A 25649-nucleotide genomic window follows, 5' to 3' on the forward strand; every position below is an offset into this window, starting at 1 on the left:
AAGAGTTGCAAAGTCTGTACCAATTATTTCCCCGCATAAAAGTAAATATTCAGTTGATTTCACATTTGGAGAAGTTGACGTCATGCTGACCTGGCCAACACAAACATAGTTGACATGTATTGTTTTGCGATTATCTTGTCCAAACAGAAACCAGCGGATAACTTGGCGAGTAGACACCTTTTCCAGCTCAGCAGCAAATTTAGGCGATACTTATAAACCGACGAAAAAGTGAACTTAAGTATCTAACTACTTACATAGGTACCTATTTGCCTACCTATTTGCCTACCTATTTACCTACCTGTTCACCTTCTTGCCTACTTATTAACTTACATATACCCACTATAAATTCAAGGTACATACATATGTATATTACTGCGGACACCCACCATTTAGATCCAATTCACTGCTGAGCTTAAAAAAAAACGCCGTATGCTCGCAAAGAGGTCAGAAATACAACCAACCACTAATTAACTATCGGCAGCTTTTCTTTACTAAAAACGATTGCTCCTAGCCCACAAACACCAACCCCAATCAGTAACAATGGCGCCAAGTCTAGACCCTGCCATTCTGAAGGCGCTCGGCCTAGATGCCGAGACTACCAAGATGAGTGCTCATGGCGGTTCGGGGTTTGCGTCGACATTTAAGCTCTGGGGAACCGTCGACGGGGAAGAGAAGACCTTTTTTGTCAAAACAGGATCGGGAAAGGATGCAGAAACAATGTTCAAAGGTGCCAAAGTGCTTCTACTTTCCTCCCTCACGGCTATCAGGTATCAAGATCACGGACTGATTCCCTTTACATTTAGGAGAGCATGCGTCCCTGAACGCTATTCATTCAGCCGTGCCTAATTTTTGCCCGGCTTCGCATGCCCACGGGGCAATGTCCTTAGAGGGGCGATTCTTCATGGCGACAGATTTTCTGGACCTCGGTGGCCGCGGTGCATCAGGGACTGGAAAATCATTGGCAGCCAAGCTTGCCCAGCTTCACACAACGTCGGCGCCGGTACCGGAGGGTTTCGATAAGCCCATGTTTGGCTTCCCTGTGCCGACCTGCTGCGGCTCTACAGTACAGGACAACAGCTGGAAGGAGAGCTGGGCCGATTTCTACGCCGACAATAGGCTCCGGCACATCCTCGCCGCCGGGATCAGGAACAACGGGAAGGATGCGGAGCTGGAGCGGACCGTTGAGACCGTCGCGATCAGAGTGGTACCGCGGCTGCTGGGAGACGGACACCTCAAGGGGGTAAAGCCCGTGGTTGTGCACGGGGACCTGTGGAGTGGCAACCACGGCACTGGCAAGTTTGCTGGCGGGGACGGTGGCGTGGAGGAGGTGGTGTACGACCCGAGCTGCGTTTATGGGCACTCTGAGTACGAGCTAGGGATCATGAACATGTTTGGCGGCTTTGGTTCAAGATTTTGGGAGGAGTACGGGAAGCTCGTGCCAAAGTCCGAACCCGTGGAGGAGTTTGAGGACAGGGTGGCGTTGTATGAGCTGTAAGTGTGGCGCCCTAGGAAGTCAGACATTGGCTTGCGTCTGCATTATGCCCGTTTATGGAAAACCAACTGATCAAGTCGACAGGTATCACCACCTGAATCATTTTGCACTCTTTGGGGGAGGGTATCGAGGCGGTGCTATGTCCATCATGAAGAAGCTCAGTTCGAAATATTCTTGATGTTCAAAGAAAATGCCAATAAAGAGGTCGTTTACTATAAATCTTGGACGTTCTTAACAAGCAGCCAATATCAGTAGTCAGCAGTCAGTTCTACGTCCTACTCAATATTTATACAAATGAAGAAATTATAGTACCTGAAATTCTACTTAACCTCGTCCTACCCTGGTATTTGCCTACCTGTCTACCTATTTAGTATACTTGCTCTTTGTTCAAACCTACCTACCCAAATGTTCACAGCCGATAAGCACTCTGTGCGGACGCGGACTGTACATGTTAAAATGTAACTGCTGACTACTGACAGTGACTGCTTGATAAGGAATATACAGCAAACTTGTCATGCGTACATGTGGCACCTTCATATGGATGTTTTGCAGGCGCATTGAAACACAAACGGGATGTGTTGGCTGACAGGCCGGCATCAGCATGCAAGCAAGTCCAAACCTGCAAGGTACCTGTCGCCAAGCCCCTCCTTTTTTTTGGAGGATTTGGTTTAGTTCTAGAATAGTAGAAGATGCTCAGACAGCATACAAATAGTGAGATGAACAACAAGATTACAAACAGAGGGTGAGTAAGGTAGGTAGGTAGTCAGGTATGAAATATCCACAATACCATGAGAATTCACACCTGCACACCTGAATTTGGTCTGTTCTTGACCTCGAAAGCTTTTTAAAGAACAAAAAGCCCGAGTGATCCGATCTTGTGATGACGTTAAGGAGCGACTGACCCCCCCTGTCGGTGACTTACTTACTACTGGCGAGAATCTGTTGAGCCAATGAAGCACCTCCCTGTTAGTGGGGCAGTGGACACGAACCACAAACTTAACCTAACAAACACACGAGCAGGAGCCCCGAACCAGCCAACACAAGGGCACTGAACTTGTCATATGCAATTGTTCGCATTCGCAAAGCACGGGGCAAGGTACCTAGGTAGGGAGCCAGCTGGCCACTGTAATTTCCCGAGCGAGCTTTGACGCCATCAAACAGTCGAGGACTCCATCTTCCCCAGCGGATATTCCCGCAAAGCCAGCCAAACGACCAGCGATAGTGTCCACAACTGCCTAGCAACCTACCTTGCCTTACTTTGCTGTGGCCAGTTTGTTCGTTGGCTTTCTTTTTTTGGTTCTGCGCCAACCCTTCCTTCTTTCCAGAAACCCAAGTTGGGGCATTGTAATTCGGTAGCACGGCACCATCATCAACAACACTACCACGATTAACACCACCACCACCATGAACGGCAACTTTGCCGCCGTCGGCAGCGAGCCGACGGACGCACAATACGAACATGGCATTCAGGTCATTGACGAAGACAAGCAGTACAAGTAGGTTTATTTTCTTGAATTGCACCTACTTGCCGTGATGCCTGCACAAGACAAACAAAACGCACCGACCAGAGAGACAAAGATGTCGGTGCTGACTCTCGATATCTTCCCAGTGGCTTGGTCAATGACTACCTCCGCCGCACTCATGTCGCAGAGGCCGGATTCAACTACCACCTTATCTCCGTCTTCGGCTCGCAGTCCACCGGCAAGTCCACCCTCCTGAACAACCTGTTCGGCACCGAGTTCAGCGTCATGTCCGAGTCAGAGCGCCGACAGACTACCAAGGGAATCTGGATGTCCAAGAACAAGCGGGAGGGCAAGATGGCAGAAAACATTCTGGTCATGGATGTCGAGGGTACCGATGGACGGGAGCGCGGCGAGGATCAAGACTTTGAACGCAAGAGCGCCCTGTTTGCGCTCGCCACCAGCGAGGTCCTGATTGTGAATATCTGGGAGCACCAGGTTGGGTTGTATCAGGGCGCAAACATGGGGCTGCTCAAGACTGTGTTTGAGGTCAACCTGCAACTATTTCTCAAGGACAAGCAGTAAGTCGCCCTCCGTCCCTGCGCGCACCATGACGACACCCCATGCGCAAGCACTAACACGGTGCGCCCCTCTCGGAAAAGATCATCCCCGCGCTCGCTTCTTTTCTTCGTAATCCGCGATCATATCGGCAACACGCCCCTCTCCAACCTGCGCAACACACTCGTCCAAGATCTGACAAAGATATGGTCGTCAATCTCGAAACCCCCGGCGCTGGAAAACGCAAAGATCGAGGACTACTTTGACTTTGCATTTGCTGCTCTGCCCCACAAGATCCTGCAGCCCGAGAAGTTCGTGACAGAAGTGGAAAACCTTGGCACAAGATTCGTGGCAGGCCATCGCTCGACCCAGGATCAGGAGTTTGTGGGTGGCGTCTTCCTGCCCGAGTACCACAGGCGCATCCCCGCCGATGGCTTCTCTATCTACGCCGAAGGGATTTGGGACCAAATCGTCAACAACAAGGATTTGGACCTGCCGACGCAGCAGGAGCTGCTGGCACAGTTCAGATGCGACGAGATTTCGAGGGATGTTTTGAACGCATTCGATGAGGCCATAACCCCACTGGAGGACAAGCAGGCTGAGGCAAGCCGTCTTGGAAAACCTTTTGTATTGCCTGATTTGGGCGATATTGCCAGGAGTGCCCGCTCCAAGGCGGTTGATGCGTTCAAGGTGCAGGCGAGTCGCTACCACAAGGGTGTGTACACTCGGAAGCAGGCCGAACTCGAGGGTAAGATGGACTCGCGCCTCAAGGCGTTGTATCAGGGGCAGCTTATGGCGGCGCACAAGGCTGGCGTGGCGGCCTTTAGCGATGCTGTGACCGGGGCGGTCAAGGCAGGCCAGAAATCAGGGGGCTCATACGAGTTTGCCGAGATTGTCGACAAGCAAAAGAGGAAAACACTCGACATCTTTGCCAAGGAGGCGCAGGCTCTAGAGATCGAGGGGTTGGCATGGACCAACTTCAAGCCACAGTTCCTCTTGTTCGAGAAAGAGTTGGACGAGGTCAGCGCACGGCTACGCAAGGACGAGATGCGCCGACTGGCAACTCGGGTAGAGCGCTGGGTAAAGTCACGACTTGGTGACTCTATCGGCCTCGAGTTCAACAAACTCGGCTCCGGTCGTGGTGGTTCGGGAGCTCCAGAGACTGGAGAGAAGCCAGCAACTGAGAAAGACCTCTGGGATCGCATATGGACCGTATTCGCTGCCGTGGTCAAGGAAGCTCAGGAACGTTTTGCGGAGCGTGCAAAGAGCTTTGAGGCCAGCCCGGAAGAGGTCGAGATTGGACTCTGGAGGTTAAGACGCAAGAGCTGGGTTGCATTGCGGGAGAAGATCGACGAGGAAGTCATGGAGGGCAACATCTTGTTGAAGCTCCGCGAGAACTTTGAGGACAAGTTCCGATACGACGAGGCGGGTGTCCCGCGCATCTGGCGCCCCACTGATGACATTGAGGGCATCTACACGCGGGCACGGGAGTCGACCCTGACCCTCATCCCGCTGTTGTCTCGGTTCCGTCTTGCCGAGACCTACGCGTCTCCTGACCTGCCAGGGTGGATTGGTAACCAACCCCCGGGTGTTGAGCCCGATGACGAGGAGGACCTGACTCCCATTGGTGGCATTGACGAGGAGGAAGGCAAAAGCCTTGAAGAGGAGATGACAGTTCTGAGCGAGAGCAAGCGCCAGGATCTTGTCGTGCGCTTCAAGAAGACGGCAGATGGCGTCTACGTCGAAGCCAAGAGGGGTGCGCTTGGTGGCATGACGCAGGTTCCGTTGTATTTCTGGATTGCGCTCTTTGCGTTTGGATGGAACGAGATCTGGATGGGTAAGTCTTTTTTTTTTTTTCCCCCTCACTTATCCGTGTTGTGACAGCATTTCAATTTTGTGGGCAAAACACTAACTACTTGAAAATCGTAGTCATCCGCAACCCATTCCTCTTCATCCTCCTTCTGCTATCTGCAGGTGGATTCTACGTCGCCTACAACCTCAACCTTTTGGGGCCGATGATGCAGATGACGAACGCGGCGGCGAACCAGGCCAGCGAGATTGGCAAGCAGAAGCTGCGCGAGTTCCTGGAGAACAACGAGACGGCACGACAGGCGCTGGCCATGCCGGCGAGCAACAAGAGCAGTGGAGGTGAACAAGTCCGCATGGACACTTTGGACAGCAGGGGTAAGAAGAAGGATTATGATGATGATGAAATTTGAGAAAAAAAAAGGCTTTTTTTTAATGGGTTTTTTGATATATATACGGGTTGTAGCCTTATTTTAGACTGGGGATGAGCAAGGGATCCAATGGGCTTAAGGGTTTTGTATTGTATGAAAAATGAGCGGGGATGATGACATGAGGGAGCGAATGAAGAAGAGCATTCCACAAATTGCATACCTATGTTGATACTTGTACCATTGTACAAAGTATGATGTATTCTTCCTGTCACCTACGTACCTACCTCCCTACTTATTTACTTGCCTGTCTACCTACCTACCACCCATCAAGTTACTTGTATTACCATATATATCATAATAGCAAGAACGTGTGCAGGTAGGGGCAGTTGTAAATCATCGCGTGATGGTGGTACCCAGTACAAGACTCTCCTGTGTGGGTTAAAAGGGAGTTATTCTTGAGGGGCCGATAGAGACTCGTGGAAGCTATTTGAAGTGGCCCTCGATATATAAGAGGCTTTTCCAGGCCAAATCAATTATGCTTCGCTATTTATTGTGGAGAGAGAGAGAGAGAGAGAGAGAGAGAGAGAGAGAGAGAGAGAGAGAGAGAGAGAGAGAGAGAGAGAGAGAGAGAGAGACATAAGAAGGAAAAAGAAACCAAGCCTAGATCTAGTTTAAGCCTATTAATACAGATTGTCTTCATATACCATCATGATTCAAACAAGTTTATAACATTGCAGGCTCCCAACCTCTTGAGCTAGCACCTGACGTCGTGAACTTGAGACACTTTGCCCACTCGCTCGTGTCCTCACAAAAAAAAAAGAGAAGACAGACCCTAAGGCACAGCCTTGATCTCCGTCTGCTGCTCTGGGCCGTTGGAGGCCCCCCTCCTCCTCCCCCTGAGAAGATGAAGCAGGTATACTCCGTGAAAGACATGGGTACCACCTCCATTGTTGTTGGGTTCGTCGCCGTCTGTCTCACCGTGGGTGATCTCCACGTTGCCGAGGAGTGACGCGGCGACAACACACTGTGGATGATATGGTTAGAAATAATATACTTTCGGACATTATGTAAGAGTCTGTTTGTTGTATATAGTTTTTTTCTCTTTTCTTTTTTTGTTTTTGGAGATTCCTTGTGAAGCCCAAAAGGGGCAGGGAATAGTACTCCATGATACATAAAAAGAGACAAAGAGACGTGAAAAAAAAGGCACTCACCAGGATCATAATCGGCACTATGGAAACGAAAGCCCAGACGACTCCCATCTATTATGCGAACTCGCTGTCAGCTCCTTGGAATCTTGTATGCGAAAAAAAGGGTGCAGAAATATTCAGAAGTAAAAAATCTTTTTTGTCTTTTTTTCACCTTTGCTTGCTGAGTGATGATCGACCTCTCGGCTTCTGGCAGGCTGTGCAAGACGTCAAAGTTCCGCATGGGCGAATCGCTGCCTATGCCGGACTCGTTGTTGAAGACGGTCGTCATGATGGTGAGGCCCAGGGTTCCGCCGAACGGGAGCGTGACCGCCATGAGTGAGATGACGGTCGCGATGCTGTTGCGGAAGATGCCGATGATGTGTAGTTGAACTTTTTTTCGGGTTTCGTTTTTGTTAGCTAATGGCTTTTTCTTTTCTTTTTGGAAATCAGGAGAAAGGATGATGGTTTGGGGCAAAGGCTTCTCCTGAGAACTTACCAGATAGAAACCTCACACCCGTGCCCACACCGGTCAACGCCATCATTCCATAGATGGTGGGCGTGTCTTCGTGGTATAGAGCCCAGGCCAACATGCCGATGCCGACGGCCTCGACTATGGATCCGAACATGGTTGGGACAAAGGTGTTGCGGGGGTATCTGTTGCAGAGAAACATGGAAAGGTAGACACCGGCTGGCAAAGTCCAAAGTTAGTCTTGAATTTTATGTAGGGATGGATGAAAAGAAAAAGAAAAAGAAAACATGTGTTTTCTCACCTCCCAAGCCAGGAGTGTAGTACAGAAGCTGGACGCCAGCCTGACCAGAGTTGTAGAGCTACCATTGAGAAGATCAAGTGTTAGTCCTGTGGTTCTGCGCGGTGTGCGATCCCAAGAGGATATGTGAAATAACCAGGAGAGAACTGGCTGGTGTCAGACTTACCTTGACCATAGTGAAGTAGATGCTGCAAAAGTAGAGCACCTGTTTACAGTTTTTGTCAGATATGTCCCTTGGCAATAACAGTCTTTGCGAAACACGGATAGAAACAAAAAAAGATCTCTTACAGAGTACATGGCAGCCCCCGTTGCAAAGTTGATGAAGCACAAGAGCCCCACGTCCTTGTTCTTGAGAATATCCCAAGGAAGCATGGCCTTTTGACGAGGAAACCTGAGAGCGAGCACACCCGCTGGAGCCATCAGCCTCTCCCAAAAGATAAAACCAACCACCAGGGCCACTCCAACCAGCAAGGGAGTCAAGACTGCAGCGCTGTTCCACGCATAGGTCGCGCCGGCCCACGTCATGGCCAGCACCACCAGCCCGAAGCCGAAGAGGAAGAGCAGCTGGCCGCCGACATCTACCGTCATCAGGCGAGCATAGAATCTAGAGAGTCTTGATTGGTTGTTGCGGGGCATCTGCAGGCCCTCCTCGTTCGCATCGGGTTGGTGCTGTTGTTGTTGTTGAATATTTTCTCCGTCTTGGGGCACGATTGCAACGGGCCCAAGCAGATCTTTGCGAAGGACAAGGAATATCAAGGCAACGGCCACGACGCAGATGGGAAGGTTGATTGCAAAGCACCATCTCCATGCGGAGGTTGTCAGATAGCCTGGTGGTGTTTTAGATTGCTTGTAAGTGCAGGCTCTGGCTAACACAATAAGACAGGCTAGCTACTTGGGATAAAAAGACGTGAAATATGACATACCCCCAATGACTGGGCCAATAGCATAGCTCATGCCAGCGGTAAAAGAGAAGATGGACCAGTTCTTGGCGTTCTCTTTGAGCGAGACCTTGTCTGCAATGATTACCCGGACAATGACGGAGATACCAGCACACCCCAGACCTTGAATGCCGCGGCCGAGGAGCAGCATGGGGAAGGCGTCGGTCGGAGCGGCGGTACAAAGTGCACTTCCAATCATCATGATGATCACAGTGGCTTGAAGGGCGGCGTGTCGGCCAAAGACGTCAGCCATCTGACCCCAAAAGGGGATGAATGCGGCCGAGGTCAGGTTGAAAGCGGATATAATCCAGTTGAGTTGAGATATCTCGTCTGTAAAGATTTTGGTTAGCACTCATGTTGAATGTGATTCATGGGGATTGCGACGCTAAAGTATTTATTTATTTATTTATATATATAGATATATATATACTTACTGAAGTCCTTGGCAATCCAAGGTAAAGCGCTTGCGACACTGCAGTCACGAGCAAACGTGTAGTCAACAGTTGGTTAGATACTACTATCACAACCCCTGACTGTAGTAATATCTCTGCGGGGAAGAGACAAATTTGTACGTACATTGTAACGTCCAATGCCTGTAGCGCAAAGGGAAATATCAAGCCGATCACCAGCTTGAACCGATACTTGCGAGCAGCTCTTTTCTCCTCGACGCAGGCCTCGCACTTGGAGTCTGTAATCTGGCTGCTCTGTGGTGTCGAGTGACGCTCAGGCTCAGCATCAGGGGCAGCCACAGCAACGGAGGTAGGGGTTGACGGCTGGAGCCCCTGAGCCGACTTTACACTTGTCGGCACATTAGGCCTCTCGCTGGTCGCCGCCCTGGTTCCGTTCCTCTGGTGTGCGCATGGCGGCTGCTGCTGCTGCTGCTGCTTGATCCCCTGCTCTCCAGACTTGCTCTTTTGTATCTTGCGGTATAGCGAAATCATTCCAGCCGACTGTCTCAAGGATTGCTCAAAAGGGGCCTTTTTCTTGTGTTGAATGCTGTAGGGGGGCAAAGACAAAGGCAAAAAAAAAAAAAAAAAAAAAAAATCAAATCAGTGTCACGGCTGATTGGAGCACACGCTACGAACGCCACTATTGCAGGATACATTACAGTAGTTTGAAGGATTAACACAATACTGTATNGAAAAAAAAAAAAAAAAAAAAAAGAGTTAGACGTGTCGGCGGTAAGGGGGCTCAAGAGCACAGTATAAAACCACCGCTTTAAAAGTCCTTAGTCGAACTCAGCCCTATCAGATAGGTTTTCAATGAAAGCTGAGTGGTGCTCTAGCCTAGAACAAGAGCCAAGGCAAAATGATCGGAATGCCAAGATATATAGGACTATGATTTATGGCTGACAGCCTGACAACCAACAGCCAAAACCGGCAAAGCACCGAATTGGGTAACATTCCTAGGGTACACTCTCCGGGTCTCCGACAACAACATGGTGATGGAAGAATGGCCCACAAAGGCGGCATGCGCAAGTGCAAGCAGCCCAAAAAACTTTGATACGAAGAGGGTCGAGCTCGCTTCCCCAGGGGCTGAGCAAAAGGTTCTGTAGTCCACACCCCGATTGGCAATCCGCTTTCTTCTGGTACGGTACCAGACCAATGGAGTGAAATATAAGAAATGCTAGTACAAATCAGGTGGGTCGAGCCTAGCTTATATCGGCCTAAGCCTCCAGAATAGACGTAAGCTAGACCCAAGCGACTCAAAGGTTGCGCCGTCTACCAGTCAACCGAATGCCCAGACTCTTTTTCTTTTCCTTGCCGTAGATTGATGCTGATGAATTTCTATACTTTAGGGGCAATTAAAACATAGGAAAAGTCAAGACGGCATTGACAGGTCAAGATAACCTCTCGCAGTTGAGGGCATGGTCGCGCGGGTAGGCATATGCCTAGACATAGTCCTACATACAGGACTGACAAGTCAGATTACAGATATTACAGATGGTCGGAGGAACTCTTCAAATCATCCCGAACTGCGTACCTTATACTTCCAGTATAAAATACTCGGTTTTTCTTCTTTTTGTTTGCAGTTAAACCGCTTGCCTGTCTGAGATTTCGCGTGAGTAGAAACGCATTCGCACGAATCGGGAGGTATCCATCCACAAAAAAGTAGCGCCTTGGGGCATATAAATTCATAGACAAAGTGTGAGGCAAATGGGCAGACAATCCTGGGCGGTAGCGCCATCATCATCTCGGTAAGGCTCCCTGCCCTGCACTTGGTAAAAGGTCCTAGTCAGGTTATGATGTATCAATTGCGGATTTATGACTGACATTTCGGCCGAATACCGGTGTGATGGCGGGTTGAGCCTCTCACTGATAAGCACAAGAGTCATGTTTATTCTCCGAGGATGAGACCCTTTTTTTGTGGTATGAAAGTTGCATTGTGTTGTAAGAGGGCTGATGAAGTATACTTAATGTGCGGCTGTGATAAGATGGAGGGAGGGTATTTGTTTGTTTGACCCGCTCTTGTCTCGATCGAGGCTATGCATGAACCGCTAGGGATAATAATGTGTGATTTAGGTTGAGAGCTCATACCCAAGTAGGTAAGGTAGGTATTTACCACGTACATATATATACCCACTACGTAGTTGCTATCTGTGTTCATCGGAAATATTGGATGACAGCGTGGGTTTGGTTGCATATAAGCTGCGTGTTACGTGTGGGAGGTGGAGGTGCCTGATTCAGAAAATACAGTGGGTGCCTAAAATGACTATAGTATGCGAACGCAACGCGAATCACACCAAAAGTCGCAGTTTTCCAAAGGTCACAGGAAGCGAAAAAAAAAAAAAAAAAAAAAAAAAAAAAAAAAAAACGGTATGTAGACCTCGAAGTCAGCAGTAAGTTAACTATCTATATAAAGAGTAATATGTTCAGTTCTTTGCAATTTTTTACCCCAAATTGCAGCTGTAAATGGCGGGTTAAATAAAAGCTGAACAGAAAAAATCGGTTACAGTGAGTTAGAATGGATTTTATAGGCGATGCACTGGATTTTGGAAAGTTGAAAGCAGATATAATCAAACAATAAACCCAAATTATTGCAAAATTTTCAAAACTCAAATATATACTAGTTTAGATGAACTTTTAGATTGTGAATTTTACGCAGAGTGTTTAAAATTTGTATCTCGCTCGCTGTACTTTGTGGAAAACTGCGACTTTTGGTGTGATTTGCGTTGCACATGATTAGGTGCATATCAATCCAATCAAGCCGGTATATGAGGTTGGTTGATGACTGGCAGCTGCTCAATTCAAGTGGCATTTCGAGCCGGTCAGTCGCCGCCATCCGCCGTTGGGCGTTCTTATCAAGCAGCCACTTTCAGTAATGAGCAGTCACATTTATTCTACACAGTCCGCGTCGGCACGGAACACCTGTCAACCGTAAATGGGTAAATTTGAAAAAAAAAAAAAAAAAAAAAAAAAAAAAAAAAAAAAAAAAAAAAAAAAAAAAAAAAAAAAAAAAAAAACAGCATATATACATATAGGTAGGTAGGTACCTAGGTAAAGATGCAGGTAGGGATAAATCTTTAGTGTCTCCGTCTGTGTTAACACTGGGTCGGACTTAAAAGTGACTGCTGACTATTGATAAGAACGTCCTTTCCGTTCGACCGTCTTTGCTTCAACCAGCTGTCACATGCAAATGGAAAGCTTGCTCACACGTGCAACACTACACGGATCAGATTGATGAGCAATTATTTCTTGGCTTTGGAAAATTCAGGGGCACTGGGAGGCACAGGCATTAAACAACATTATGCTGCTTCGCTTTAGAGTGAATTCATGCTGACTATACGGCTGTTGTCGGCTTTGGATGAATGAAATGTTTTATAATTTATGATCAAAGAGATACCGTGACAACCAAAATTGAAAATGGATTCTACGCCAAAGAGGCAGCCAAAGAGAAAATGACTGACGTCGCCGAAGGTGAGCCAAGCCACAGCGTGCTAAATAAACCAACCCCACACCCACATGGAAAAACGGTGGGGGTAGTGTCTAGTGAAAGTGCCCCCGCATGTGACGTCTGGATTCAGACAGAATTTCCAGTCGTTCTTTATTGCGTACATGCTCATCTTGCCCGTGACTGCCCTGTCACCACAAGCCGTGCCTTTGTTCTGATTGGGAAGCCCCGGACAAAAGCTTTGGGACGAAACGAATAGAAGCAAACATCCTCTGGTCCGAGGTTCATCTGGTTAATCTGGTACTCACTTCCGAGGCGCCGTTTCCTGTTTGAGCACATCTGCACACAACGCAGACAAAGACAGAACAAAACAGATCAGCCCTTTTTTTTCGTCTCTCTCCCTCTCTCTTACTTCTGCACGTTGGTTGCGGCAATGCAGTTTTTAGCTTCGACATCCATAGATCCAATACTTACAATTCGCTGCAGGGTTTTGAGCTGAAGGGAAGGGGAAAAGGCCTCACACGTGGCAATTGGTGCGCTTCGCCCCTTTTTGGCATTCGTTCGATGATGAAGATGAAGGCTGTTGGTGGCTGATCTTCAACTTGTAGTCTTTGCCTTTAACCAACCACCACCACGATAGAGCACGGGATACAGTCAACAACCACCTGATGACCTAACGCCCATATTTGATAACTGGTATGTGTGTTTGTTACCTTGTATCCAACTAGGTTTTTGTCGTGATTGTCTTTTTTTTTTTTTTTTTTCCTTTTTTTTTGAACCCATTCATCCTTCCGGCTCTCAAAGTGTCCACTTTGTCTGTCTTGTCTACGTGCCCCATGTACCTGCCCAACATTAGCTCCAGAAACGCTACTAGGCCAATTCTGCATTTTGCACCCGTACTCACCCCACGCCGGGCCTACGGAGGCTTGAGGAGATACACCCTAAAACAGCAGGCCCGTTTGGTCCAAGGAATGGAAAGATGACAAGACGTCTTGGGATTAATTGGGACCTTGCATGTCACAAGTCAACCTGCCTATATTCCCCCTACTAATCACTTTACCTATCTACCTTACGCGCGCATACGTCCAGCTGCCTACCTTACCCTACCACATGCCACACCCAGTCAGAAACAATAAAAAGACAGCCCCCAAGTTCAGCCTCCTATCGTCTAGTTGATGATTCCGGCTCTTCGAATCCCCACCCCCATCTTACACTAAGAACCCACCTAAGTATTTGTATTCTCCATTGTTCCCGAGGTGTCAAGCTTTAACACCCCGGCTAGTGTAGCTTTCCTCCACACTGCCGAGCTCAAATCTCCTTGGCTGGCCTTGTGTTCCCTCGGCGCACTGCCTGAATATCTATACCCTGTTCCATTTCTTAGCGGCCCTTAATTTGTACATCTTTCCACTCTTCCGGCATAAAGATCTATGCACCCCTGAACCCTTCCATTCATACATAAGGTACCTACCTACCTACCTAGGTACTTATCTAGGTACCTACCTATGTCATTAATTTCTGGGCAACCTCTCTCGACCATGTGAAAGACCGGCATCGCGGCTCGTCTACAACCACAACCCTCTCATATCCACTACGGTCAGCGACCATACTACATTTGCACTTCCTTGTGGTATGCCGGCCTATTACCCTTACGACTGCCACTACTTTTTTCCGCAGTGCCTTTCGTGGCCTCAACATAAACACCCGCGTCTCGTCCCTGTACTCGTAGTCACCTACCATCACATCTACTAACGACAGACGACAATCATGCCCAGCCAAGTTCGCATATTCACTCCACCGAAGCCGTTGGGCGAGACTCTGGCTGAGCCGGATCAAGACCCAGTCAAGGCACAGCAGCCGCTTCCAAGGCGGCAGCTGAAATCTATGTCCAAGAATCACGGCGGGATACCCGAGGAAGGGGGTATCACTTTCGCCGCCCAGGATTCTCTGCCGAAGCTTCCTATCCCGGATCTGGAGCGCACCTGCGAAAAGTACCTTGCTGCTCTGAAGCCATTACAGTCGCCCAGGGAGCATGGCGAAACCCAGAATGCTGTACAAGAATTTTTAAAGCACGACGGCCCAGAGCTACAGGAGAAGCTGAAGAAGTATGCAGAGGGCCAGACGAGCTACATAGAGCAGTTTTGTAAGTTTTGGAGCTTTTCTTGAACGAGGCCGGTTTATTTCCCAAGCCTTGCCTTTTTTTGTCGCTAGTATAATGGACTGAAAAACACTGACTAGCAACTCAAAAACTTCAGGGTACGACTCGTACCTGAATTTTGATAATCCTGTGGTTCTCAATCTTAATCCCTTCTTCCTACTTGAGGATGATCCAACTCCTGCTCGAAACAACCAGGTCACTCGTGCCGCTTCGCTTGTGGTCTCAGCACTCGAATTTGTTCGTGCTGTGAGGAAGGAGGAGCTCCCACCTGACAAGGTGAAAAACACGCCGCTATGCATGTATCAGTACTCCCGCCTCTTTGGAACCGCTCGGGTGCCCACCGAGAACGGCTGCCAGATCGAGCAAGATCCCCACTCGAAACATATAGTAGTCATGGCACATGGACAGTTCTATTGGTTCGACGCCCTTGACGACAATTCGGACGTTATCATGACGGAGAAGGACATCTCCATCAACCTTCAGACCATTGTTGACGACGCCAGCCTTACTCCCATACAGGAGGCAGCCAAGGGCGCCCTTGGTGTTCTGAGCACAGAGAACCGTAAGGTTTGGTCAGGGCTTAGGGATATATTGACCCGCGATGAAGGTTCCAATAACGCCGACTGTCTCGGTATTATTGATTCGGCTCTCTTTATCCTATGCCTCGACTACACCGAGCCCGCGACGGCGGCAGAACTCTGCCAGAACATGTTGTGCGGCACGAGCGAGATCGAGAAGGGCGTACAAATTGGAACATGCACGAACCGATGGTACGATAAACTGCAAATAATCGTCTGTAAGAACGGCAGCGCAGGAATCAACTTTGAACATACCGGCGTTGATGGGCACACAGTTCTCAGATTTGCCAGCGACGTCTACACCGACACGATTCTTCGCTTCGCCCGAACTATCAATGGCCACTCGCCTACTCTTTGGGCGTCAACGAGTCCGGACCCTTCCAAGAGGGATCCCGAGAGCTTTGGAGATGTCATCCCCACCCCACACAAACTGGAGTGGGATCTGGTGCCCGAGGTCAGCATAGCAGTTCGCTTCGCCGAAACAAGGCTGGCCGACCTGATCGGTCAAAATGAGTTTGAGTGCCTCGACTTCTCGGCCTATGGCAAGAATTTCATCACCTCGATGGGCTTTTCTCCCGACGCATTTGTCCAGATGGCTTACCAAGCTGCCTACTACGGTCTTTACGGACGCGCAGAGTGCACTTACGAGCCCGCCATGACCAAGTTCTTTCTCCACGGCCGGACAGAGGCCGTTCGGTCCGTCACGGATGAGTCTATCAACTTTATACAGACCTTTTGGGCAGACAACCCCGCAGAAGCCAAAGTCGAGGCGCTGCGGACAGCTTGCAAGAAGCACGTGAATATGACGAAAGACTGCGCCAAGGGTCAGGGTTGCGACAGACATTTGTACGCACTTTTCTGCCTCTGGCAGCGATTGGTGGACGAAGATGTCGGCACCATGACAAACGGGTACTCGAGCGGAATGAGCGATAACGAAGGTGCCGTTTCAGAGAGGTCGGGGTCCCCTGCTGCTGCCACCACCGCTGGGGAGAAGGGAAAGGAGAACGGCGAGGGGCTGAGGTCAAGGGGTGAAAGCACCTCGTCATCGCAACGATCCCTTAAACACGCAACGCTGCCACTCATCTTTGCCGACCCAGGCTGGGACAAGCTCAACACGACGATCTTGTCCACATCCAACTGCGGCAACCCCTCCCTCCGCCAGTTCGGCTTCGGCCCTGTCTCGGGCGACGGCTTTGGCATAGGCTACATCATCAAGGACGAGCGCATCTCGATGTGCGTGGCGAGCAAGCACCGGCAGACCAAGCGCTTCGTCGACGCCCTCGAGAGCTACCTGCTCGAGATTCGCCGCATCCTCCGCCTCGCCAGCCGCAGGGCCGCCTCTTCAGCCGCCGACGGGGCCCCATTGGCCGGCAGCATCGCCGAGGCTAGGCAGCAGACGACGCGAGCCCGCGAGGTCGACGACGAAAAGCGCCAGCACTACCGTCGCCCCTCGCAGCAGCCCAACAGGCTCAAGTCCAGGGGCAGGATGATTGCCGGCCCGGGACTGGAGGGGCTGATGCGCTCCAAGTCGTCGGTCACGGGCACGACGTCGCCCACTACGGAGAGCGTAGCTATGAGTGAGGATGACGAGCTGGGTGGCTGTAAGTTTTTCTCTATTGCAAAGTCATGCTCATGCCCCCACGCGAATGTTTACGCCATATTTCCTTTTTTTTTTTTTTTTTTTTTTTGCCTTGTCAAAGTATATTCAAACAGCTTGCTGACTTTTTGACCCATTTTGCCCAACTGCGACAACAGACGGCTTCTTCGATGCGGGAATGCTTCTGCAGGCTCTCAAGGCCCGAAACACCCACTTCGACGTGGGCGAGACGAGAGCGAGTGAGAGGGCGGCAGTGCAGGCGAGGAGAAACAATGTCGGTAAAAAGTTGCGACTCATCGACTACTAGGGGAGATGAAATACCGGGGCATTGGGGCTTGCTTTCGGATGTTTTGATATCTTTTCAATGTCTTGGATTTCATTTTACTACTATATAGCAAGCGTTCTTCCTTCTTTAGAAAACAAAAATAAAACACAAGTATCTAGGAGTTGACTATATGAAAAACGAACTGAGACTTTTGCAGCGGCGTACAAGCCAAGACTTTTCAGGAGCAGCATGTATGTATCTTACAACTTCAAGAAGCACACGATTCAAATAGAAAAGAAACAAGAGTCTTTTCATTGATGGCAGGCTTAGCCAGCAATAATGCATCCCGCTTATGATGATAAATGTAAAAAAAAGAAGTAACTATCTACGTAAAAAAAGAGAAGAACAGTTGACCTTCCACCCGATTCCGTCTCGCGTGGCGTAGAGTGCAAAAAAGACATGCCTTTTACCCTCTCGAGGAAATCTCCTCTACCCGACGCTACAGCAACAAATCCCGCAAATCGTCTCACCATACCTTATCCTTCCCTCCGAATTTTCAAATAACTCGTTTCCCCTCCCTCTCTCGTACAAGAAGCCCGCCGGCAAAAGTCGAGTCACTTGGGGAACCTCGCCAAGTGATACCGCACCCCGAAACTCGAAAGAACTCCCTCTTGTTGCTGTCACAGATCGAAATCAGAGATGCAAAAAAGCAGACTTGGGGAAAAAAAAGAATATGAAATTTGACGCCCAGTACAATCCCAGAAAATTAGAGAACCACCCCGGTATGAATCGTTGATGATTAACGATGGGAAAAGTTGAAAGCTAACACAGGGACAAAGAAAGAAGAAAAGCACAACCAAACGACAAAGTGAAAAGAAAATCAAAAAAACGATCATCCGTTAGTTTGGTCGTTCATGCAGCATAGACTATGTGCAGTGCAATCGACTCGAAAGGGGGCGCCGAGCCCAAAATGGAGTCAGAGAAGCCGACCCTTATCCATCTCAAGTGTTCCGAGCAAGCCAAGATGAAATATGAAGATGAAGTCAAAAAAAGGAAAGGATAACAAATAGTCAAAAGTAAAGGAAACCATGAGCCATGTCGAGCTTTTCTTAGTGTACAACAAAGCGCGGCCACATCGAGGTCAAGCAGAAGACATGTTCTACCAAAAAAAAGCCCCCAAAAGTGTGGTCGTCACTTATGCTCGTGACTCTTAAGAAAGACGTGCTGAAAAAGAAAGTCCTCCAGTGATGAGCACGATTCCATGTCGCATGTCTTTGGGTCATCTCGTCGTAGATTTGCTTAAAAACAAGTGAACAGATGAACAAAAGTTGAAAGTACGCCGTTGTAAAGCAAAGCAAGGCTTAGACCCAGGTCTGTTCGCCATTGTCGGCACCGGCACCCTGGCCGTTTGGCTGCTGGACGTTGGTAGGGGACACATTTTGGTACTGCTGACCACCATTGCTGTTGGAGTTGCCATTCATACCATGATGAATACGACCGTAGTGAGGCGGCGCAAACTGAGGGGCAGCGCGCACGGGAGGAGTCTGCTGCGACTGCTGGGGCTTTTGCGATTGAGGAGCGGGAACAGTCAATATGTTTGAAGCCGGAAACATTGACTGCTGAGTACGGTTGTTGTTGTTATTGCCGGCACCATTGAGGCCTCCAAGACCGCTGGAATATCCCGACGACAGTATCGAGACATTGCTTGGCTGTTGACGAGCATGGTTGGCCGTGTTGATACTGATCTGGCCCTGTGTAGCATCGGCAGGAGTCACCTGACCGCTAGACTGGCCGCTGCGGTTGTCAAAGGCCTGAATCTTGGCCTGGATGCGACGGCCATACGGGGTTGATCGAACGGTGGGCAAAATGGGACGGATGGTCTCCACAAGGCGGTGTTTGGTCATCGGTGTCGAGTACTCGAGGGCGGTCTGGATGACATAGTTGGCAAAGTTGTCGCGGACAAGTCGCTCTATCTCGCCAGGTGCGAGGATCTCCTCGGCAATCATGTCCTTGGAAACGTCTGCCGAGCAGCGCAGGCACTTTTCGATGACGTTGGACGAGAACTTATGGCGCGACAAGAAGCTGATGCGGCCGCGGAACATACCGACGAGGGGCTCGGTAAAAGTTGGCTCGTTAAGGTCAATGATGTACTGAACCACATAGTTGCCGAAGGGGTCCTGGACGAGAGTGACGGCATGCTCTGTGATGCGAGCAATGAGCCAGACCTTCTGGTCACCGGAAGCGTGGTCGATACACCTTTGCAGGACACAGCAGCCATGGCGGTGGGTACCGACCTCGACAGCGGCGGCACCAACGGCATCAAAGATAAACTGGGAGTGGAGGCAGCTGAGCTTGTTAAGGCACTTCTGGATGACGTGGTTGCCGTTCAAATCCTGGATAAGCTCCACAACACGATCGCGGAGGGACTCGATGATGATCTGCACTTGCTCCTCGGTGTTGATGAACTCGATCATCTTCTGGAGAGCACGGGTACCGTGCTGGTTGAGCGCGATGCGCACCATGTCTTGAGAGGCGTTCTGAATCAGAACAGTGCGCTCTTCCTCGTTGCAGAACTCCAAGAGCTTCTGGCAAAGGTAGTTGCCGAACGGATCAGTCATCAGTTCAACGACGTGCTGGTTGGTCTCGAGCCAGATCATGTGAACCTGGTCGGGGACACGACCCTCCAGCTGCTTCTGGAGGTAACGGCAGCCGTGTTGATCTTTGCAGAGTTCATAGATGGTACCGCCCACCGACTCTAGGGGCAGGTTGTTGAAGCGGCTCATGGCCTCATTATCCATGGCGCGCCTGTTCTGAATCACGCGGGCTTGGCTATCGCGAGTAGCTGTGGCAGGGGTGTAGATGTTGCCGTATCCTGTGTAGTTTTGGTTGGGATACATGGAAGAAGGCCCGCCAATGCTCATGTTGGCAAGCTGAGTGGAGAGTAGAGGAACGCCGTTCGAGTAGGCAGTCACGCCATTGGGACCGTTGGCGTAGACAGGAGCGCCGCCATTGAAAAAGCCATTGTTGTATTGCTGATGAGCCGGGTTAGGGCCGTTGGTGGGCATCGATGGGGCAGTGATACCCTGCTGCTGTTGTGACTGCGACTGAGGAAGGACGCCCATCTGGCCATACGGCATCGCGCTTGCGTGAAGAGCCGAGCCGATTGAGACATAGTGGCCACCAGGGCCGCCCTCACGACCAGCACCATTGTTGCCATTGTTGTCGTTGGAGAGCTCACGGCTGTGACGAGAAACCATAGCACCAGCGGGTATGCGGCCGATGCTGGCATTGTGATTGTGGAAGTGCTGGTTGGCATGATTGTTCGCGGTACCGCCAATGACTGAGGCTCCCATACCGTTCTTGACGGTGGGAACATCGTTGGCAGAGTGAGAGCTTTGAAGCTTAGGCGGAGATGACAGGCCATGCTGCACTGAGGAAACCATATTGTTCGCCTCGGCCTCAGCATAGAATTTGCTCATGTCGTGAGCTTTCATATCGAACGAGCGACGGATGGAAGACACACTGGATATGCCAGAAAGCTCTGAAGCAGTACCACCCTGCTGCGTCGAGACACCAGATGCGTTACCATTCGTGATGGCCGAGGATAGAGTCTGTAACGGGCGCCTGTTAACATATTTCCAATCACCAAACACTAGGCCAGAATCTAGGGTAGTGGCTGGGCGAAGCGCAACTGGATTGGACATGGTTTGTGCAAGGTGGAGGGTTGAGAGTATGAAAATTTTGCTTGCGTTTGCGAGCGCAGATGAAAAGGTCAAACAGTGATGCTTGCTTGTCTTTTGGATGCGGGTGATACGGTTTGTAGGATGTGAGGTCAAGGTGAGAAGAGGCTGAAAAGTGAAAATATGCTCATGACAGCGTAGAGGTTCAGGCTCAGAGGCCGCAAACAACAGCAAAAAAAACATAATCTCATGTAGATTCTGATTAGAAAACCCAATGCCTCTAGGGAAACTTACCGAGTAGTCATCATGGCGCGAGAGCGTAGGGAAGCTCTCGTCAGAGGCCTGAACCTGGTTGTATTGGCTCATCTCGGCGGCTGAGTTATCTTCGTCTCCGAACAAGAATCGCGTGGTGTTGGTTTGATCAAGATCAAGCCCGTAGAAGCCAGTCCTTGAACGCGTAACTGGCATAGAATAACGGTTGAGACTGCAGTGAGATGATCTTGGGTATTAGCGAACAAAATCTTGCCATTTGCGAACCAGTTGCGACTCGTGAAACCACAAACAGGCGATAAAAGCGAAGCTGAGGGCAATGGTTTTTTCTGTGGTCAAATATTCTTTTGAGATGTGCGGGCAGTCTTGTAGCAGAGGGGAGGATTTACGCAGAGATATTGGCCTTCCCTTCGGCTCACAGCTGAAGCAGGTGAAAATGCAGAAATATGAAAACAATGGAGTACAGGACAAAAAAGCAGTGGTAGTGGTAACAAAATTTGTTGCAAAAATCAAAATTTTCTCCGGAGAGAAAGTTATTGTTTGGGGTCAAGTAGGAAGGTGGTGTCAAAAGAAGAACGCGGTCTTGACTTGATTGCAGGTCAACTTGGAAAAGAGACCTGAACGGTCACTCACTCTGCCGCCGCAGTTCTTCTAGGAGCACACAATGGGGCCATTCACCTGTGAAAAAAAAAGCTGCTTGCACCGTGCAGTGACTCCCATTCTGCCGCCTTCTCAATCCGCAGCACAATGGTCGAGCAAACGGCACTCTCCAGACCTGTCACTTGACATTCTGCTACAATATCTTCCGGACTCACCTTACACCTCGAATGACTCTCTCATCCCATCCCATAACTTTGGGGACGTGTGTGAGGGGAAACGATTTTTTTTTCTTATAAAAGGGAAGAAATACTGACACTTGTCATCCATTTAGAGGAAGGGGGTTCAAGCTCAAGGCAAGCTGACAAGGAACATCACATTTCAGTCTAGGATCACTTACGCATTGGTCGACCGATGGCTAGTCGGGTCCTGCCGAACGGCTTCTTCTTTCTCGTCTTCATCACTGTTCCTTCGCGTTCCGGGCATCGATCTCGCTGGAAGGCCGTCGTCGTAGGCGAAGCCGCGCACCGACTGCATGATACTGCCGGGCTGAGGTGAGGTAAGCTGCGACCCAGACCTGGCCGGGCGGTTGTACAGCAAACCAGGGGGTGAAATAAGGCTAGATGTCGAATATCTGTTGGGCCGCGAAAAGACACTGGGGAATCCAGCCGCGTCGCGGTATTCGGGGGGTGTCGTAGGCTCCGACTGGTGGCCTGCAATACGGCCAAGGTCCTCCTGCATGGCTGCGAGCTCCTGCTCTTCACGCCTCTGCTGAAGGTCCAGCTTTTGCATCTCGGCCTCGAAGCGTCGCCTCTGCTCCCGGATTTTCTCATATTCCATGCGCTTCTTCTCGATCTGTTTGTTTCTACCGTGTCAGCTTGCAACCCGCCGAAAGCTCTGGCCACCAATGGCCATAAATTCTCCGCCATTCCACCCGCCTAAAACCTCGCTCCGCCTCCTTGCCCGACGGCTCCTATCACGAGGATCATTTGCAGAGAAATCCCATATCCTCTAGGAATTGGACCAAATAAAAACCGGCCAGCTGCCGCTGCGCCTACAAAAGGGATTAACGCATACCAACTGAGCTTTATGAATCGCCTGCAGGTCATTCCGTTAGCATCAATCTGCGCCAAGGAAACAGATGCGACTAGGGAGATCCCAGGGACGCAGTGGAAAGTACACACAGCATTGTTTACGAATTCCTGCGGCTCGGGAGGACCGCGCGGGCTCGGCAGAGAGGTCAGAGACGACAGCGTCGGTACGCGCCCCGAGTCGGTAGTAAATCGTCGAGGAAGGTTCGAACGGAGATCGTGGGTGTTGATAAAGGACTGGGAGTGGCGGTTCGAGTTTCGCGGGGGTGAGACAAGTGAGTTCATCGTGTGCTGGTGCTCCGCAGTCCGCGGGGACTGCTGCGAGCGAAAGCGCAGCTCGTCCATGTTCGTTCTAAATGCTGGAAGGCCGCTTTCGGGTTGAAGTTTTATACAACTAGGATAACAGGGTCGTCTCCGTCTTCGTACAGGGCCAATCCAATGTTGGCTTGGAAAGGAGTTGCTCTATTATACTGAGGGGTGGAAGCGACGCCATACAGGTCAGTGGTCGTCAGGGTCTTTTTGTTGACAAAGAGAAATAATATTGGATATTTTTCTGGGCCGCTCAGGGCAGCCACAGCGGGGGCGGCTGTGGGAAATCGAAAAATAAAGGCCAGGGCTGGGTTTTTATTTAAGCATATGACTGACTATGTGCCTTGCATCCCTCACAGGTGTCCAATTGTGCCACGAGTGCATAGTGGAGGGACACTCCGTACTTCGGGGCAGGCGTGGACACATGCTTGGGCAGCAAGATACATACAGCCCGCATCGCGCCTTGAGCGACGCATGGAGGGTCTGCAGCGGGAGCGGCGAAGGCGGCAAGGCAAGGGCTCTTTTGTCGCAAAGTTTAACTCACCTCTTATGTATTCGTTTCTTTTCACACAGACACACAAAATATAATGGCACACGATGCTTGCCTGGAGAGCCAGGAGCAACAGTAAAAAAAAAACACTAAATAAAAAATCAAAGAGGAAAAAAAGAAGAAAATCAAAATATCAATAAGCTGTGGTGTACAACTAGGGTCCCCCAAAAAAATGAGCGTGGGCAAAGCGTTACTGCGGACGGACTGGAGAGCGGGAAAAAGAAAAAAAAAAGACTGGATGGAGCGCAAAGGACTGGGTGTCGTTCGCTTTTGCAGGTTCCACCTCTCCTACTTGCAGTTCCCACTTCCACCCGCGACGTCGAACCTAGAACCCGCACCCACCAAAAAGAGCCAATCAAAACCATGATCCAGCCCGGAGGGTACCTAGACCCTGCACGATTTACTTTGTAGGCGCCGCAAGGCCCCTTCCCTGTGCTCATGTGGGCGGGCTCCAGCTTTGCTCCAGCCCCAGAAGTCTGCAAGTGTGCAAATCTGGTCTTCGCTCTTCAATCTAACCCACATCGTGGCGCCTGCATAGGGGGAGCCGAGGGAGGGTGATAGAGTAAGAGAGGAAGAAAAAAAAATTAACATGAGTGAAATTTTCCAAAGCAACAAACACAGCCCGTTTAAAAAAAAAAAAAAAAAAAAAAAAATGATTTGCAGACACGCCGGCTTGACGTTTAAAGACGCCACTGGGACGGGCCAGTCAGTGTGAATATCGGGCGCGACGGTTGAGGCGGGGGATTCACCTCTAATGCTAGCTCCATTTTATAGCTTCTGCTTTCAGACACTTAAGATACTTGGCTTACCATCAATCCCTATGACGATTTTATGCGAGCCACATGGGTTGAAAAGCCAAAAGTAAGGATTGGCACCTGGCTTGACCGTTTATAGGTCTGTGCATGTTCATTTGTACTTGGTACATACATGAGGTAAACATCAGCTAATTGTGCGGGAGAATTTAAGCAATAAAACAAACTAACCAACAAAACCCTTCGCCCAAACTCAAAAAGATACTTCGTAAAAAGGAACCATTGGGCATAGGACAGCTCAGCTGCTCCAGGCAAGGCGAACGAATGGATTGGATTGATTGCATCGAGGGGCAGGTTCATTCAAAAAGCCCCTCTTCTCTTACCACTTTGGGTGGATATCCCCCCTCCCTCGCTAGCTCGGCATGTCATCGCAGTAGGTACGGGGACCACAAGATGATGGATACAGAGCGGTGAGGGCGAACTCGCCGGGTAGCCCCTACTGCAAGTATATCACACCTTGCCACAGGAAGCCAAAAGATGGAGAAGAGGGGAAATACTATTCGTAACGAAGTGAAAGCCCGCGTCAATTCACGGGTCCTCCGATATGAATGGCAAGAACGAGCGGATTTCAGGAGGCAAAAGATACTTGAGGTAGTTTTGTCATTCTTGATTGGACTGTGCTAGGAAGATCCAGACCTACGTACTAGGTAAATTCGAGCTACCGTCTCATTGTCATTCCATCAAATTTCGACGGCAAGCCACATTAGTCGGGCACTCTTTTGTCCTTCTCTTCTCAGTCAAGTACTGCAAAATTTTCTCAATAGGTACTTAGTGAGGGTTAAAAAAAAATCATTCAGTTTTGGTTTTGGCGATGACAAAATTTCACCCTACAGAGTAAATTTCTGGTGAAAGGAACGCACTGACATGGCGCATGCAGACAGACGCCAGATCTGCAGCCTGGAACTGGATTGAATCACAACAAAGTACACGAGGTTGGTTAGCCCGCCACGATCCGTAGTAGGTTTCTTTTTTCCTGTTGGTCATTTATCTGTCGGGTCAGTGCCATGCCAGGCCCCTACCTTGCTACGTAAATGTCGGTCCGTTGCGCTATGTTGCTTGCGATTGTCTTGCCCAAGGGCAGGGTATCCCCAACAGATGGCGACATCAACTTTTGCAAGGGTTCATTGGCAACCTGGGCCCCTTGCTTCAATTTTGGTCCAGGAATAAATAATACGTACGGAGTAGTGACTGGCTTGAGTGCACCTTTGATTTTTCTTCTTTTTTCTTCACGTTTACCCGAGCGTCAAGAATACAAGAGTAATATCTCCTAGATCC

The 25649-nt window shown here is 49.8% G+C and overlaps 5 protein-coding genes across 5 annotated transcripts; 3 read left to right on the forward strand and 2 right to left on the reverse strand.

Moving 5' to 3' along the window:
* Positions 1 to 540: 540 nt before the first annotated feature.
* PgNI_06061 (uncharacterized protein) lies at positions 541 to 1670 on the forward strand (the record flags this gene model as incomplete). The annotated part of the gene is made up of 3 exons (XM_031126090.1): positions 541 to 727; positions 804 to 1491; positions 1577 to 1670. The coding sequence occupies 3 exons, from the start codon at positions 541 to 543 to the stop codon at positions 1668 to 1670; spliced, it is 969 nt and encodes a 322-aa protein (XP_030982221.1).
* A 921-nt stretch (positions 1671 to 2591) lies between these two features.
* On the forward strand, positions 2592 to 5885 carry PgNI_06062 (uncharacterized protein). The gene is made up of 4 exons (XM_031126091.1): positions 2592 to 2988; positions 3102 to 3533; positions 3615 to 5347; positions 5440 to 5885. Exons 1-4 carry the CDS (start codon positions 2897 to 2899, stop codon positions 5727 to 5729), a joined length of 2547 nt encoding a protein of 848 aa, XP_030982220.1. The 5' UTR covers positions 2592 to 2896; the 3' UTR covers positions 5730 to 5885.
* A 252-nt stretch (positions 5886 to 6137) lies between these two features.
* PgNI_06063 (uncharacterized protein) lies at positions 6138 to 9526 on the reverse strand. Its single transcript, XM_031126092.1, has 11 exons — positions 9156 to 9526; positions 9014 to 9051; positions 8565 to 8909; positions 7930 to 8468; positions 7808 to 7846; positions 7645 to 7702; positions 7371 to 7562; positions 7047 to 7264; positions 6899 to 6946; positions 6324 to 6711; positions 6138 to 6267 (listed from the first exon to the last, which is right to left on the reverse strand). Exons 1-10 carry the CDS (start codon positions 9518 to 9520, stop codon positions 6520 to 6522), a joined length of 2034 nt encoding a protein of 677 aa, XP_030982219.1. The 5' UTR covers positions 9521 to 9526; the 3' UTR covers positions 6138 to 6267; positions 6324 to 6519.
* A 3151-nt stretch (positions 9527 to 12677) lies between these two features.
* On the forward strand, positions 12678 to 17343 carry PgNI_06064 (uncharacterized protein). Its single transcript, XM_031126093.1, has 4 exons — positions 12678 to 13003; positions 13079 to 14610; positions 14723 to 16804; positions 16959 to 17343. Exons 2-4 carry the CDS (start codon positions 14235 to 14237, stop codon positions 17105 to 17107), a joined length of 2607 nt encoding a protein of 868 aa, XP_030982218.1. The 5' UTR covers positions 12678 to 13003; positions 13079 to 14234; the 3' UTR covers positions 17108 to 17343.
* A 30-nt stretch (positions 17344 to 17373) lies between these two features.
* PgNI_06065 (uncharacterized protein) lies at positions 17374 to 23894 on the reverse strand. The gene is made up of 7 exons (XM_031126094.1): positions 23817 to 23894; positions 23557 to 23796; positions 22797 to 23173; positions 22690 to 22710; positions 22013 to 22467; positions 21040 to 21229; positions 17374 to 20676 (listed from the first exon to the last, which is right to left on the reverse strand). The coding sequence occupies exons 3-7, from the start codon at positions 23046 to 23048 to the stop codon at positions 18427 to 18429; spliced, it is 3168 nt and encodes a 1055-aa protein (XP_030982217.1). The 5' UTR covers positions 23049 to 23173; positions 23557 to 23796; positions 23817 to 23894; the 3' UTR covers positions 17374 to 18426.
* Between the last annotated feature and the right edge of the window lie 1755 nt (positions 23895 to 25649).

The sequence above is a fragment of the Pyricularia grisea genome, chromosome I, assembly GCF_004355905.1.
Source record: "Pyricularia grisea strain NI907 chromosome I, whole genome shotgun sequence".
NCBI lineage: Eukaryota > Fungi > Ascomycota > Sordariomycetes > Magnaporthales > Pyriculariaceae > Pyricularia > Pyricularia grisea.